This window comes from Nyctibius grandis, chromosome 9 (assembly GCF_013368605.1).
Source record: "Nyctibius grandis isolate bNycGra1 chromosome 9, bNycGra1.pri, whole genome shotgun sequence".
In the NCBI taxonomy this organism is placed as follows: Eukaryota; Metazoa; Chordata; class Aves; order Nyctibiiformes; family Nyctibiidae; genus Nyctibius; species Nyctibius grandis.
Window position 1 is genome coordinate 42,189,589 of NC_090666.1, and position 17,549 is coordinate 42,207,137.

General features: G+C 42.4%; 1 protein-coding gene across 4 annotated transcripts in view; it reads right to left on the reverse strand.

The window, feature by feature from the left end:
* Positions 1 to 777: 777 nt before the first annotated feature.
* CACNB4 (calcium voltage-gated channel auxiliary subunit beta 4) overlaps positions 778 to 17,549 on the reverse strand; it is a 60,998-nt gene continuing 44,226 nt past the window's right edge. The window contains exons 9-14 of one of the 4 annotated variants that reach the window (XM_068407278.1): positions 16,751 to 16,860; positions 15,718 to 15,869; positions 14,552 to 14,647; positions 8,724 to 8,909; positions 7,362 to 7,414; positions 5,106 to 5,193 (exon numbers count right to left, since the gene is read on the reverse strand). In XM_068407278.1, coding sequence (XP_068263379.1) covers positions 7,364 to 7,414; positions 8,724 to 8,909; positions 14,552 to 14,647; positions 15,718 to 15,869; positions 16,751 to 16,860 — 595 coding nt within the window. In that variant the 3' untranslated portion in view covers positions 5,106 to 5,193; positions 7,362 to 7,363. Of the gene's footprint in view, positions 5,194 to 7,361; positions 7,415 to 7,563; positions 8,135 to 8,723; positions 8,910 to 14,551; positions 14,648 to 15,717; positions 15,870 to 16,750; positions 16,861 to 17,549 lie in introns of those variants that run through there. The other 3 variants (XR_011048738.1, XM_068407280.1, XM_068407279.1) reach the window with 3 other exon arrangements.

The following is a 17,549-nucleotide window of genomic DNA, read 5'->3' on the forward strand; positions in this document are numbered from 1 at the left end:
TATACAGAGTAGAATATCAAGGGGGACTGGGGCGTTAAATTTAATTACACTTTGTTTTTCAGGACATATTGATAAGGCGTGTGATAATCAGGCTGTGACATTTATGGTCAGACCTTGCAAACAGCGACTCTCAGAGAAAAGAGCAATAAACACTGTGTCCAGCAGTACGTGTCTGTAGGATCTACTCCAGAGAGTAACTCCCTGCCAAGAAATCCGAGGGAAAAAGGCAAGGCTGCTGGACATCGAGACCCAGGCAAGGCTACTCCCAGTTTCACCACTTCCAAAGGAATAAAGGAATGACACACTCCTCCTCTTAACATTTTGAAATGATTTCTACCTTCTCCCCAAATTCTCTAAATGGATTCAATTACAGTATTGCTCTTGACTTCTTAAATGGATTCCACAAATAATGACAGAGATCTTAAGACAAATTTCAATACTAAGTAGCATTTTCAGCTCTTTCTCCAAGTTAATTCCTTACATGTATTTTACAATATTAAAATGTCCCTTTGTTTTTAAAGATATTTTTCTATATAAATAAATTGGACTTGAGTAACAATCTAACAAAGGTTATTCAAATGACGACTCTTCAAATAATATACTCTCTTTTGGCATCATTTTAAAGATCACAGAATCAATCAGGCTGGAAGAGCCCTCTGGGATCATCAAGTCCAACCATTGCCCTGACACCACCATGGCAACTAGACCAGGGCACTAAGTGCCATGTCCAGGCTTTTCTTAAACCCCTCCAGAGATGGTGACTCCACCACCTCCCTGGGCAGCCCCTTCCAATGGCTAATGACCCTTGCTGAGAAGAAATGCTTCCTAATGGCCAACCTGACCCTGAAGATAGTGGGAACTTAATTCCCCCAGAGTTAAAATTGGCTACACGACAGTCCCTTGCAGTCCTGTTACTCTCTGTAGAACCACTAGTGTAAGGAATGAGAGGTAACTGCAACAAAATACCTGGTAGCGGAACCCCATGTATCCACACTTGCATTAACACCAACTGGGGTGATATAACCCAATTTTAAAATACACATTTTTAGGAGCAAAACCAGATTTGTATAAATGGTATTTTACAAAATAAGCATTTGATTTTTTTCATTTGTGATCTCCAATTATTTTTGCTTTTTTTAAAAAAAAATGAAGACTATGGAATCAAGGACAGGCTTCAGAAGCACTGAACTTGTAAACCAAAATACAGCGGAGGGCACATTGAACACATTCTTAAAGCAAAAATGACTCATGAAAGCCCTAACTTACCCAAATGAGTATGCTATAAAGTAATAGTATTAGCAATATTATTTTGAGATGGTAATTTCAGTCAAGATATGGGATTCTGGGATGTTTCACAGAAGTCTGCAGTGTTGAGACCAAACTGAGTTCAGATTTGCAGTCAAACTGAGCTTGAAGTTCCTCCACATCCAGAGGAACTACCGTCATCTTGTTATCCCTACAGCTACTTTCCCCTTTTTTTTGTAATTTTCACTCTCTTAAGGACATATTAAACCTTATTTTAAAAGCAAGGAGCACAAAAGATTAACCCCCCAGATACCAACTTCCGCAGGAGCTGTTAAACACAACTTGCCAAAGTACTTTAAATTAAAAGTTTAACAACTAATTGTCTTTGAAGCGGCTTCAAGATTTGTAAAATACTTTGTTAAATCATTCACAAACATATGAATGCACTGACATATATTGTCGTTAGATACGGAGATTGTTGTTATCACCTTTATTGGCTAAATTGTCATTAATCCAAAAGCGTCCTAATGAGGTAACAACAAGAAATTTTTACAAATATTTCTAAAATCCTCTGTACAAGCCAGAGCTTAGGAACAGAACTCTGATCTTTAATAATATTTTAATAACAAGAAGAAATGGTACAGGGACTGGAAAATTAGTCCTACTCATATTCATTCACGATTTTATATAGCGCCATTGCATAATAAATCACAATACAGCTGGCGAGCAGTGCTGAGGGTCTAATACAAATGCCATGAGTTAACGTGTCCTGATCAACATTGCAGCTTTTACTCGTTACCGTGTTTCCTAAAAATAATTTACTTTTTAAAATAAAGAGTTCCCATAGCTTGTATCTAGAGTAAATTAATAATCTATTAGTATGTTCGGTATATTTGCATTTAAAGATATATCTGTCTTCAAAGAATAAAAAAATCAGCAAGCAAGATCTGCTGGATCACTTATAACTGGTGTCTTCTACTAAAATGGAATGGGCAGTGGGAGAGGTGAGGGTAAACTAGTTACACACAGGAGTAAAGTAAACTTAAACCCACGTAATAAAGGAACTCAATGTGTTCTTTCAAGACTTCCCTCACAAGCTTGTTTTTATTAGAGCAAACAAAGTAGTTTTGGCACTTCAGATGCTGCAGGTGATGGAATTGGTGCATATGTGTTGTGTAAAATCCTTCCCTTTACTAGCATGACATGGAAGACTTCAAAACAAGGCTCCAGAAGGCTCTAGAAATGAATGACATTTTTCTCTAGGAAATGATAAAGCAGTAACCTTGTTTACTAGAAAATTATATGTAGGTGCTTCGCAGCTACCTGCCATTAAGATGCAAATATCTTCAAGCAGTTAAATGTTCTGATCCCAAACGCTACTACAGAATAAAGATAAACAGCTGTCTAATCTAGGTTTATACATCTCAGTGCATCCTTTGCAATTAATACTTCAATGCACACAAACAAGAAACTTAGTAAAGCTTATAGAAAAAAAATGTTTTGCCTAACGCCTTCTTTCTCATGCAGGTATGTGTGCTGTACACGTAACAAAGATTTGTAAAAACTCCCGGAGAATGCTCCACTGTGCTGCAGCAGAAAATGTTGGAGAAGGCAGCGGACGCCACCGCTCCCAGACCCGACCTTGCCGTGCTCTCTCAGCCTAAGAGCTCTCTTGGAATCTGCAGGCACCCAGCCTGAGAAAATCAGACAGGATCGGGTCTGTCACACCCATCCTTCACTCTGTTACTCCAATGGATGCAGATATTTTCCTTTTTTTCTTGGTAACTGGCCCGTTCGAATCATCTAGTGGTGCTGAAGGCTGCCTTTTAGGCAGCAAAGCTGTTTAAAAAATGCCTCACGCATCCCCCACCTTTTACTGCTGCTAGAGATGTACATCATTTTTGGCTGTACCAGGTATGAGATGAATTACTTTTCTCGTTAACATCAAGAAGATAACCAGACTCAGCGGTGGCAGAAAATACCAGTGACCTTTGCTAACTGGTCCAGAAAGCAGAAGAAACCGTAATATTCAGGAAATTCATTTAGTGCTACATGCTTTTCAAGCCTCCTTTCAGCAGGCTTTGGGAAGAGAAATAAGCAAATATAAAAGTTAATGATCCTCAGCTTTTGAAAAAATAGTTTTGCAATGAACCTGCATTAAAAAAATGCACGTTCAGCATCATGTCAATTTAGAAAACGCATGCAGGGGGGAATTTCAGGAGTCTCTGCTGAAAGACATGGGCGGGTTGTACAAAACGGTCAGCGATGGTAAATGTCTCAGTCACACTGGATCTAAGGCTTCACCGATCGTGTAAGACAGAAGGTCCAAGCACAGAAATTATCTATTCAAAGAAACTGAAAACTCAGTAGGTGAAAAGAAGTGGTTGTTAGGAAATAAGGCAGCAACATCTCCAAAGATTTGTAATCGTTCTTCGAATCAAAAATGGGAGCTCTACGACTCTGCTGTGAGCAGAATTTTTTCTCATACTCCATTTTTATTCTGACCAATAAGTTATTTTAAATGTTCATCAATTACGAATATTTAACCCCACCCCCTTCCCTCAGATTTCCTTACTGAAATTTAAACTGATCTTCTGGAGAGTTCTTGTGCGATGCTGGAATTTGCAGACATTCAAAGATGGATTTTGAACTATGTAACATATAAGTAGGTACTGGGATGTACTGGAATGTAGGTACTCTACACACTGGGTAAGAAGAGTGGATTGTTTTCCATTTAAAAAGGCAGAATACTAACACTGGGAGAAAAAATATCACGTATCTATACACCAATGCTCCATTTTGGGACTACTAGCTGTATTTAGGTAAACAAGAGGGGGGAAAAAAATACTATTCTCAACCTCCAACCATACAAACTAGTCTCAAACTTGTTCGTTTTCTTGTTTCTAGTTCCCCTTATCCTGTCACAGCTCATCACTGCTGACCGCAACAAAAACGTCAGTACTGGCTGAACTAAAGAAATCCTTTTGCTGCAACATTCATGCCAGGTCTAAAAATAATTTCAAACTGGAAAGTGTTTTGTAACCGCTGCAGTAATTTGTGATATTTGGCACTCAATAGTTTACATTTGGTTTGTCTGAAAAAAAGCCATTCTGGAAATAAGTAGTTAGAATAAATCCTTTTATTCTAACTTTAAATGTAAATTGAGCTTCCAGCAAATAAATACTGTCGCTTTCTGGCTTCTAGTGGTTTGTAATTGTCAGATTTTTCATTTGTATTTTTTTTTTTTTTTCAATTGATCGCAACATGCTCAAGTCGACTTTCCAGTCAATTCACCCAAATTCCAACAGGAATTGGTTTATAAATTGGTTCCAACTGGAACTGGTCATTTGGAATTTCCAGCACAGGAAATTATTTTATAAGTGCCTTGATAAGTACCCTAAATTACAAACGGATGTGTCTAATATCTAACGACAAGAAAAATATGGCTATAAATGCAAATGCTGTACTAAAAAAAAAATAAAAATTAAAAAAAAAATCAACCTATATGATTGGGCATAAGGGCATGGTAACTTCTTTTTGCCCCCTACTTAACATCAAATGACAGCAGAGTGCAACTTCAGTATAACCGCGCTACATCTGCCAACGGAAGATGATTTTTGTTTTGTTCCTAGCTACGTTATGGCAAATACCAACGGATGAATCCTATTTTTCCCCAGGTTCTTGATCTCAAAGCCTATGTCGTGACTCATGGCTATATCCTCCCGGGGATCCTTGGTTCCTGTGGGGTTTGTAAGTGTCCTGGTACGAGTCAGAGTATTCTTCTTCCACTAGAGGATAGTGATCTCGGCTGTGTTGGGAACTGGAAGACAAGCGGTTCCTGCTCTTCCGAGCCCTTTCATTGTGATAATTTTCATCTGAGGTCATTAGACTTCGTCGCTCAATCGGAGAGTTCTCGGCGGAATGGCTGCTGTGCCTCGTACGCTGGCTCTACGGGTGCCAAAGAATCCAGGCGTTAATACAGGCAGAGTAGTTTACATTTCTCAGCTTGTTTTGAGACTTATTCTGAGGTCTTTCAGAATCCATCCACTTTTGTGTTACTCATTTTATATTAAAATGTGTATGCTACAGGAATGGGTTACAATAGTCTGGTTCCCAGAGCTGAAAGCAGACCAAAGGCAGTATTACAATGACCCTTATGGTATTCGCCTTGTTAAATATCACAGGCCATTCAGCATGAAAAGTGAGCTGATGTATTCAGCATTTATCACTTTTCTCTGATCATGAACATTAACATTCATGCTTTATTCTGCTTAGAGAATTGTGAGAATTGATTTATGCGGTTTTAGAAAACATCTGAAGATGTTTGTTGTGGTTTTTTTTTAAAGGTGCAGCTCTGAGCCCTATTTAAAAACCTTCATATGGCCACACAAGTGATGGACTGCTAACCAGGCAGCTAAAATGATCAGATATTAACAAATTCTTTCAGCTTTCCTGCTCCTTTCCCTTCTGACACTCCGGCCGCTGCTCTCCGGGCTATAAAACCTTCCTCCTACTGCTACGGCAACTGTTTAGCTGCATAATTTATACCAAAAGGCTTGTCTGCATGGGGAAGCAGCTGTGCAGAGGGGTGTACGCTTACAGCACAGCAGATAGGGTGTCACAGCTCCTTCTGGGGATCGATGCCACCAAGGTTACTCGCCGAGAGCCTCCACGCAGCGAGCTGGCACGGAGAAGGTGCCCTGCTGCAAATCCACACGCTCGGCTACCGGGGAGCGACTTCTGCAGTGTTAGCCCCAAGTTTTCCTTACAGCGTCATGTTTTGGTAGTGATTATATGTCAAAGTCCACATATTTTCTTCACAGATTGTACTTCTCATATTTAGTTGGCCTAGTCACCCAAATTTGATAGATAATCACCCCATCAATTGCAACTTTACCCTTCTGTGCTCACACCCTCTGTCCTCCCTGGCGTTATTTACCTCTCTGGCTGCAACCTGCTCCTCTCTAGAAACCCTCCTGCTTCCCTGCCTCCATCGTGCAGTATTCTGATCCCACTATCTGCCTCCTGAGAGGTGTAAGCGTGGCACAAAACTGGTGTGGGTACATGCTGGTCTTATGCCCCAAATAACTTCTGATCCTGAAGCGCAATTGGAACGATAAGTTGCATTATTTTTTCTGCAGTAATGGACTTAAAATACAAATCCTCTGGAGCCTAAGAAACACACATCCCCAAAACTTGAACTACTACTACTACTTTTAAGTCTGAAAATTAAGAGTAAACTGTGTAGGTTTAGAGCTAACCAGGGATTAGCCACAAAGGCAAACGACTGGCCCCTAGGAGTTAGCAGTGACAAAATTTACTCTTCCTGTGGAGGACTGCAACACCCACAGCTCAACATCGACACCTTCCCCTTTTAGGCAAGGTCATGACCAAGGACCAAACGACCACCAGCTTTGGCACACGGTGGGATGGGACAGAGCTGGAGCACGCTGTCACCTATACCCTTGCTTTGACTCCTGCTCTTCTGTGTCTGTGCCATTTAACTTCACCCCAATGACCTTCACGAAGCCTTAAATTAAATCAGAAGTTTAAATCCTCAGTAAACTAAAGTCCAAGACACAATCAAGTAAAAAAGGGATACTCCCACGTCCTGATGAGGTGAAGTAGGTACAGATTGTCCCAGCAAGTCTGTATTGTTCTGAGATGTGACTGTCACACCAAGCTCTGGGCTTTTGGTATTCAGTTCCCCGAGGTATCAGGCGAGAAGGAGTCACAAGGTCACAAGAAGTATAAATTCTTAATAGATCATAAGCACCTAAGCTAGTTTAATTCCTAGGATTTGCGTGAGTGCTTTATAATTACCATATCACATAATTAGAGTTAAAGCTGATGCAAATCCTTCTGAAGGCTTGAATTAGTATAAACCCTCCAAGTGCATAAGCACTTCAGTCTTTACTGCGAGATAACCATGTAAAACACCAGAACTCTTTAAAAGGGCCTGAACACTTAAGTGGCACTGAGAGCCAAACCCTGCAGTCTCTAGTTGGGCATCATTCACTCAGGGAGAAATTTACCCCTCTGCAGAGAACTAGCACCATTCAAGTCCCACCTAAGCCTTCACAATGAGGGTGAAGTGGGGATTAAGTGATGCATACCTTCAGCCAGCCCACTGCACAGGGGTGATTTTCATCTTCAGTGTGAGTTTTCCCTAAGTAAATGGAGCAACATTTCACAGTTACTGCTGGTGTCCATTGATCAGAGAGAAATAAATGCCTGAAAAAAATTCTGTGGATACACCCAGGTTTCAAAATGAAGCTGAAGAGGTGAAAGTTCTGCAGATGGTATTTTATTGTCATGAAGGGATGGAAAACTGAAATTTTAAAGGCAAGTGAAAATGGAAACAACAGTTTACATGTGCACGTTATTAGTAATAGAACAGTGCTTGTGCATTCAGCCAGTCAGGAGACAGTGACTTACTGATCCTAATAAAACCAAGCACAGCATTAGAAATGTATCAAGGATCATGCACCTTCAGTGAAGTGCAATTTGCTCACAGAAAAAACAGCTTTATGTTAATTGAAAACACTGAACAATGCATCATGTCCTTCAAAATTGTTACCTGCTTCCAGATAGTCTACAAGCAGAACAGAGGTTAGATTTCTCAGGTGAATTATTCATTACACATAATTTGCTCAGCTCGACTTGTGACAACAGAAAGTGCACACTCCTACAAAGTCACACACACACAGAGCTCCTTCGGACACTTTCAGACTTAAAAGCTCGCTGCAATCCTGATCTTCTCAAGCATTCATAAGCATTAATCAAAAACATTGTCTGTTTTCAAACTTAGGAAAGCACGTACTTCTCATTAAGGACTATTTACATGCCACGTTTGAAGTTTCAAAGTTCAGCCGTTTTTGAGCTATCCCTGTGGAAAAAAATGGTCAGAGTTTTTTTTCAATGGGTAAAAAAAAAAAAGTATTTTATATTAATAAAATAACTCAAAAAGGTGAAGGCATTTTGCTGATACAAGAGACAAACATGGAAGTTTTCCACCCAAAAGTGAATGTTTTGTGAAGTTATGAGGGTCAAAATAAAAGGGATTGTTACAGACACTGTTCTGCAGTCTTAAACACAGCAGCTGTGACGTGCTGGACATGCTTATTCTCAATCTGACACGGTCTCATTTGCAATGCCATTTTTCCCAGATTAAAAAAAGGCCATTCTCTAATATGGCTATAAAAGAGGGTCGTTTCACTCCTCCTCAAGAACTCCTCGCCAGAAAATTTCTGGCTATTTTATTTCCCATGAAAGCAAGAGCAGTCACAGTGCTTGGCTGCCTCATGGATTGTGGGCTTTAACTTGCCTTCTTACTGCTGGCAGTGGCCAAACAGTGCGTAATAACTAACAAAGCTAATGTCACTTATGCTATATAAAACATACTGCACTGTTTTTCCAGAGATTAAAAAAAAAACCCTGCTCTGCACTGTGTTTGGGGCTGAAATGGGTTTTCCTACCTGTAATCCAGAGATTGCAGCAGGGTATGGTGAGAGTGCAGTGGATCCCAGATTGCGCCCCAGGAGAGGAGTCATGGGGGTGCTACTGGTGGTGTGAGTAGCACGCCAGTACGCCTCCAGGTACTCTGCCAGGTGTTCACAAGCATCCTCGAGCTGGTTTTCATCCAAAATTACATCAAACATTTCCTGATCACAACAACAAAGTTTGGTTTGTTACGTTAAAGATGAAAAGAAAGAGATTTTAAACAATTCTCATCGTGCTAATCCTTTAAAATTCAATAAATGAGACTCAGAGCACGGGACTGCAAAAGAAAATGATACAAGTGGGTTTACAAGGTGATCAGAAGTCCCTGTATCCTTTCAGCGAGGTTCACTAGACGTTGTGTGAGCCCTACCACGCTCAAAGCCACAGGACTGCTGTAATGAATTTATTCTGCTCTAAGACAGGAGCTGAAGCTGGATGTCAGAGTAACCCAGGGGTGGCTTTGCACTAGTTTTGGACCCAAACACTCACGCATGGAAGGAATTCCAAGCCAGTGGCTTCTGTGCTACCTAAGAAGCCAAAGTGACCCTCTGCAGACCATGTTTTTAGATTATCAGCGTGACAAATGCTGATAATAAACTGCTGATAACAAACCATCATAACCCGACTCCCTCAAGAGAAATATAAACATATCTTCAGCGGTGAAATTTTGTACCTCATCTTTCATCTTAACTCACGCCTTAGGGGAAAAAAACATTGTGAAAACAGCACAGGAAATGAAAAATAAGTGCAGGTGCTGCAGGTGTTAAGAGTAACCAACACAAACCACAGGCTGCTCTTCCTCCGTGCATATTTAGAGCTATCCCATACACACAGAGCTGACACTTCTAGAATGAGATATAAAACTGCATGATGAATTTATCACACATCTTGATCATGCATCTACCTTCTGCCCAAAAGTCTGGTCCAGAACTTACTTTAATACTAAAGCCATTTTATTTATTTTTTTAATTTATTCTCTCTTATCAGCATGGTAGAGAAATGTTTCCTCCTTTGCCAGAAAGTATGGAGTTTTTTATCCCGGGCAACCAGCGCTAGGACAAGAGGACATACCCTCAAGCTTCGCCAGGGGAGGGTCAGGTTGGACATTAGGAAGCATTTCTTCTCAGCAAGGGTCATTAGCCATTGGAAGGGGCTGCCCAGGGAGGTGCTGGAGTCACCATCTCTGGAGGGGTTTAAGAAAAGCCTGGCCATGGCACTTAGTGCCCTGGTCTAGTTGCCATGGTGGTGTCAGGGCAATGGTTGGACTCGATGATCCCAGAGGGCTCTTCCAACCTGGTTGATTCTGTGTGATTCTGTGTGATTTTTTCTTCTTTCACTGCCAGGGCTAGTAAGAACACTCCTAACACTACTTCCTTTGGTCGAATTCAGTGTTTACTGCTGCTTGTTTTGCTCCTCTATTTATCTATACCCTGTACACCCTCCTTTGCTATTTAAACACAGGCAGATACACTACATATTCCATCACTCACACCATCATTTGTGGAAGAAGTCAGTAATACAAACAGAGTTAAGTTAGGAAATAAAAGAATGTGGCTTGCTTACATATACTTTGCTTTGGAAAATCCTGAAATTAAAATATTACACTTGGAATATAATATCTTAAATAAAGAATGAATATTGGCATTTTCTGGTCTGAGACTAGTACGCAGTGTTACACAGAATCACAGAGCCAATCAGGTTGGAAGAGCCCTCTGGGATCACCGAGTCCAACCATTGCCCTGACACCACCATGGCAACTAGACCAGGGCACTAAGTGCCATGGCCAGGCTTTTCTTAAACCCCTCCACAGATGGGGACTCCACCACCTCCCTGGGCAGCCCCTTCCAATGGCTAATGACCCTTGCTGAGAAGAAATGCTTCCTAATGGCCAACCTGAACCTCCCCTGGCCAAGCTTGAGGCTGTGTCCTCTTGTCCTATCGCTGGTTGCCTGGGAGAAGAGGCCGACTCCCACTGCGCTACAACCTCCCTTCAGGTAGTTGTAGACTGCACTACGGTCACCTCTGAGCCTCCTCTTCTCCAGGCTAAACACCCCCAGCTCCCTCAGCCGTTCCTCATAGGTCAGACCCTCCAGACCCTTCACCATCTTGGTTGCCCTCCTGTGTACCTGAGGAGAAGGAATCTGAACTTGGAGGTATATCTGGTGTACTGCCTATTTTTAATTATACCAATGCATTTTCATTCTGCTAGAGTATAATTTCTGTATTTTTTAGGTTATGTCCAATAGGTCAGAGGGCTGTGCACCCTCTCTTAGCATTGGCATGAACTCAAAAGTTAAAATCACAATGAACTGTGTATGACTAGTGTATTTAAAGTTATATGATTAACACAGTTCATGTTTCTTTGAGCCATATAATGTTCCTGCTTAACAGAGTCATGCGGTGACAGGCATGCTTAGAGCTGGCTTGAGCAGCATCAGCGAAAGATTAGCAAGGAATTAATAATGAAAGCAGTTCCTGAACTTAAATATGCCAAAAAGTCAGCTATTTTTAAAATGTCTAGACATACAGCACCATCTGATTACTTAAGGCTGACTCTCAGCAAATGAAAAAAAGTGAGGTTTTGAGGGTTTTCAAGTATCTTCACTTTAAACAAATACTCTTGCAGGAATTTAAGCTGCAAAACAGAGGAAGCAGGTCACAGTGCAGAAGACAGAGCAGTGTCTTTGGTCTTTGCAGTACATTTACTTAATTAAATCATGGATCAACTTCATTCTTTAAATTAAACTTAACCTAATGTAAATGATCACAAGCAAAAATGCACACTTACTACCAGAAGTGAACACAAAGACAGACCTGTTGGCTTCAACGTGGACTATGCTTAATATTAAAATAATGAAGGTCTTTGTTCTGATTTTGTAGCAATTTCACTGCTGGAAGACACTACCAGGTAATTTGAACCCTGGTTTTAAAAGCTACTGGTTAATTAAGGAAAAGAAACATTCTCAGAGCATGGTTAACATGTTTGAAATCTGGATACTCAGAAAGCTGGAAACATTTTTCTTATCCAGGTGGAGTCTCACTCTGTTGCCTTAGGGAACAAAATACGACTGCAGGATTGGGTGTTGAGGCAGAGCTTACTAGATCCTGGGGATGGACGGTGTAAATGCTACGACACAACGTACAAGCTACAACCCACACCCTGCTGCTGCACGCTGTTCACTTCAATCAGTGCAGCTCCTTGCCTCGTTTCAACTGGTGTGAGCAAACCGAAGTGGAGTAAGAGGAAATCAGGGTATAAAAGAGCAAACAAGGCTGGGAAACATGCACAGGCTTCTCTGTGCAGGGGGAAAAATAAATACACCTTTCAAATGTGAAGAATGTGCAGATTGTCCTGTGTGTAAGCTCAGTGACAGCTCGGTGTAAATACCACAAGGTGTATTCAAACAGGTGCAGCTCCATTTAACATGGCTCACACCCATTAAGAATTAGGAAGATATATGCCTTCAATATAAATTCAGATATAAATTGAGATATACCCCCCCCACACATACACACCCCACCAGCAGCACTTTTCTAGATTATTTAAATTCTTTCTCTACATGAGGCAAAGGTGGAATTTGAATCAGATCTCTCCCATTCTGGAGACGTTCTTAAACCCTTCTGCTCTTAGATACGGAGGACAGAAATTTCAGTTAAACCTATTACCTTTTTTCTCTGCTTGAATCTAGCCTGAACATGCACCAAAACATTGCAAAAATTGCCAAAATTCAAAGTTTGACAGATCCATATTAATTCCTCACTTTGTATTTGGCTGAAGCTACTGAGCAAACACAACCTGAACTTGCTAGCAGTGTCAGTCAGCTTGAAATGGTATTTTTCAGAAAGCTGGTCTGGACACGTGCAATTCATTACCCCACTCTCTGGATAAGCCAAGGCAGAATTTTTGGGCAGACCTGAGGCCACAGAGGGGCCTGACTCTTCCAGGCAGGCAGGAGGAGGCAACGCTGCTGAGGAAAGGCAGGTGCCCTGGTGCAGCAGAGGCTGGCACAGTCTCTACACACTGGCTAACAATTAGGTGAGGTCCATCTTATGGCAGCAACTAACCTAAAAGGTCAACCCGTGGGCAAAGGAGAGAGAAGGAGAAAGCTCTCCAAGTCCCCCTTTCCGCTGGCTGGAGTGCCACCATTCCCACCACGAGCAGCTCTGGGACATCTGAGGGGTGCGAGAGCACTGGCCTAAAGGAGATGTGGTTTAGCCTCAATTCCCACCAATGAGAACAGATAGAAAGAGGGGAGATTGAGATGAGATCTGAGGAAGAAATTCTTTGCTGTGAGGGTGGTGAGACCCTGGCCCAGGTTGCCCAGAGAAGCTGTGGCTGCCCCCTCCCTGGCAGTGTTCAAGGCCAGGTTGGATGGGGCTTGGAGCAACCTGGTCTGGTGGAAGGTGCCCCTGCCCGTGGCAGGGGTTTGGAACTGGATGGTCTTTAAGGTCCCTTCCAACCCAAACCAGTCTGTGATTCTGATAGCAACATCTATTGCTATACTTCAGGAGGAGTGCCCAGAAATGCCTGAAATATCTTTTTATGGCCAGTGGGGACAAGAGAGGAGGAGGCTGTGAAGCTTGGTATCCTAAGAAGCATACGAAACCAAGTCAAGTTTCATGGAAATAAATCTCTGTGGATCATTACTCCAGAACAAAAGCTGCTTGAATTTTGTTACTTCATTTGAATCGAGAACAAAAGCCATCTGAAACGAAGGCAATCTCTTTAAGGTCTACATAACACAAGGCGAAGTCTTCTAGAAGCATTATCTGACTACTAGTGTCGGGCATTTATTCTGCTGATCTCAACTCCCAAATTTGTTCCTAGATTGTTCCAAGGTATTTCTTTTGTCAGCAGTTTGCCTATTTTAAGTCCGAGAGTACGATCACGGAAACCTTCCCAGCATCTATTCTGAACTTCTCTGAATTAATCTGATTTCTACTCACAGTTCTTTGGCATGAGAAAGATGGGCAATATGGCAAGCCATGGGGACTGCCTGATCATTCCCCTGGTACAAACAGCAGTCTCTGCACTACCTGACACGTTACACACAGCTATTACACTGTCAAAGCAAGTCCTCAGCCACGTTTGTCGCCACTGAGTGGCTTCCTCTGTCGCAGAAGCCAGGCGTGGCTTCCAAAAATAAAAGCAAGTTTGAGCTGCCCTGTCCAAACACCTGCACAGCTTTGCCACCCAGCACCTGCCTGCCTCATCAGCTACCCAGGACCTCTGCTCCTTAAGCAGCAGGTTACTCACGGTGAGTAAGCAGTATCTGTGATAAAATGGTGACTGTGCTCCCATGAGGTAACCGGAACGGCTCGCAGGCGCTGCTGTGTCAGGAAGCTCAGGGGTCACCTGCATGCAGCCACACGACTCACACCACGCAGACGGTGGGTCTGGACTCACTATGCAGCCACAGGAAAGTCCTCTGCAGCCTCATCTCAAACCAGGAGTCTGAGACTTTGGCTCTTCAGGACCTGAAGACAGCACTGCTCCACTAATGATGTCATTTGCTAATGGGCTAGTAGAGCAGTTTCACCGTACACGTCATTTTTGACCTGTCACCTTGCCAAAGATCACCACAAACCCAGCACAGGAGATAATCAGGATGAAAGTATCAACCAACTTGTTTCTTAGCAATAAAAGCTGATGGAGGGTGGCAACTGCAGTGCTGTCTGAATCGCCATAAAGTGAAGTGATAACATACAAATCATATAATCATCCTATAACCAAGGACCGACACAGCAGAAATCTTTAAAACTCCACGTATCACAAGTTCTTTAGCCTTTCTTCTGTACTTACTGGTGGGCATTGTGCAAGTTTATCAGCTGCCACCAACTGAACGTTCAAGTGTTTACTTTGGGACTTTCCTCTAGATTTAATCAGTCGCTGCAAGACCTGACAGAGGAAAAGAGGAAAAGGTGAGTTTAAGAATTGCATCTCTCCATAAAGGTCAGTCTGACGTCCCATTGGAGGATTACCAAGTTCAGAAGCTCTCCATTATGTTCAACAAAATTTAAAACCTTTTTTTTTTTCTTCCACTGTGTTCATTACTAGAATTTAAGGGGTGGAAAAGTTAGAAATCCTACATTATTTCTCTGTAAAGTTTCAAAGAAAACTACAGGATCACAGAACAATTTTTTAAGTTAGAAGGACCTCTAGAGGACTCTGTGCCAACCCCTCACTCTGAGTAAGGCCAGCTGCATCAGACTGCTCAGGTCCAGATGAGTTTTGAACATCTCCAGGAGATCCCACCACCTCTCTGAGCCAGGACTGACCCATCTCTGCTCGTACAGCCCAACATCTCTGCTGCAAGGGCACAGTGCTCACTCCTCTCTTTTTGTCACCCTTAAGATCTCTTGCTAGTTCTAGCTCCAGCTGAACTCTGGCTTTCTTAACTTCCCCCCAAGATGTATTCCTCCTGGGATGCCTGTCCCCATACGCATCCTCCAAGGCAGGAGCTGGCCAGCAGCCTGGCCACACTGGTCCAGACCCAGCTGTGGCTGGTGTGTCAACATGCCCCAGCTAGAAGCCACAGACAAAAGCAGACAGGCTTTGTTTGTGATCAACAGACATCATTAACTGCCTGGGAAGTGGGCAAAGGGCTGGGTGTCTTCTCTAAAGCTCAGCCTAAGGTTAAGGCTTGTAGAGAGACAACCCAGAACTACAGCTGTGTTGGGGGTGCTGCAAAGGGGAACTGAGAACTACAGGAAGAATTTGCTCCTCAGGAATTTGTCTACTGAATTGCTGGGTGCCTCGTCTAAGACTCAGCCTAAGGCTAGGTTAAGGTTTAGGACAGAAAAAAGAAATTGCATCAAACATCCCCTGGTCAAGCCCTTGATCTAAAAATTTCCCTTTCTTTCTCTTCACCTCACTCTTAATTTCTTCAGGTGCAGATACCACACTGCTCACTCCCACACTGCCAGGTGCCTCTCAAATGCACCTGTTTTAAGGGTGAGATACATTACCTTTGGAGAAGACACTTTAACGTGGACAATAATTGGTGCTAAAGATGTCTTGATGAGTTGTGCAGGGTGATTGATAGTGTCTGCATCCAGGACAACCAGTTGCAAGGACCTTGCCAGCTCAAAGATTCTTTCAATTTCACTCTGTACTTCAGCTAGTGAAGGAAAACAAAACAGGAGAAATCCATTCAACCTCAGCATTACTTAGACATTATTTAATTACATTGAATAATTGACAGGGTATTATTTAAAAAGACACTAATGGCAATGTTCATATCAAAGCACTTTTGTGTGAAGAAAAAGGAGAAATTTATTTCCATGTAAATTATATTTCTGATATTCATTGTTCTGACCCTTTTTAATCATTCACATGCACGTAATGAACTTTAAATGGATAAACTCAGCACAAATTGAAGCCTGTAAGTTACACCACCAAAGCACAAAAGAGCTGTATGTCAGCAACTCACAAGCATCTTAATTTGCCTAAGAGCTGTTCCACTGAGCAACGTACGTTCACAGGCACAGGATTTAGTACTCACCCTTCCAGCACTTCGTTTTGTGGTGCCTACTCCTGTAGTAGAATGGCAACTAGAAGCCAAGCATCCTGCGACCTACACCTCTAGTTCAAACAGTCACTCAGGATGTCAGAGAATTGGGTTTAAGAGCCTTTTCTTCCTGAGAAGACTGAAAACCAACTCCTTCTACCTCCTGGGATGGTGTCCCAGAGGCCAGGTTACTGGCATGCATATACTACACACAGATTCCCACCCCTCGTGAAAGAAATTCATCAGGCCAGTGTAACTCAGCAGTCATGACACTGTGAGGAGAGTGGGAAGACCCAGACTCTCATGGCTAGACTGAAAAATTAAGCCATTCCTCAGGCAGGAAAAACCCTCCTCCCATTGGAGTATTATATATTCAAGTGCTGCAGACACATTTGGAATTGCAGAACCAATGACATCCTCAAGGCTGAAATCCTGTGACTTTCCTCCAGCGTGTAACCACGTTCAGAATGACATCTGTGCCAACATCTTACCTAAACTGGATCTTGTATTTGAGCGCTCAATTATTGCCCTCTTGCTCGGATTATTCAGAACAGACCTCTTAGCAAGAGAAATGTCAGCTGTCACTCGAGTTATTGATATCCTGTGAGTAAGAACACAGAACAAAAACACAGCAGTCAAATTTTCAGTGCACTGGGCGTGATTTACAGCTACGTTCCGTTCCAAAGTGCAAATATAATAAAATACCACTCAGACATGTTTTATAGCTGAGTTATGTCATCATTAAAGGACAACTAAAGAGAAGTGCTGTGTAAGTGTGAAGTATTTTCTATCCCCTCCACCACTGTAGACTCTGGCATATAGTTTCTGCTATTCTACTTAATGCATTAGTTAACTTTTCTCCTCCCCAACTCACTCATCTCTTACATGAATTTACACAGGACCATAAATACTACAAGTTAGGGAGTCTTAGGGCATACAGAACAGGAGTCACTACCAGTAACAACACTTCTCCTCCCAGTGGCCAACCCACTGATTAAACCTGACGTTGCTGAGGTAAGGAAGGGCCATGCTGGGACATCCTGAGCAGACCACGTCACTCCTATCTGAGTGCCTGAGTCACTGCACAGAGCTGCTTGCTTTGGGAGACACGTCCTCCAACACGCACTCTCCTTTTCCAGGAGCTGTGCTGATGGGATAAATGATTTGGCTCATGGTTGGGCAGGAGAAAAGTTGAGCCACAGCGATCTGTACTGCTGGAGCCTCCCCTTTAACTTAAGGAAGGCTGACAAGAGAGAAAAGGTTATAAAACAAAGACCACACAATCACTTC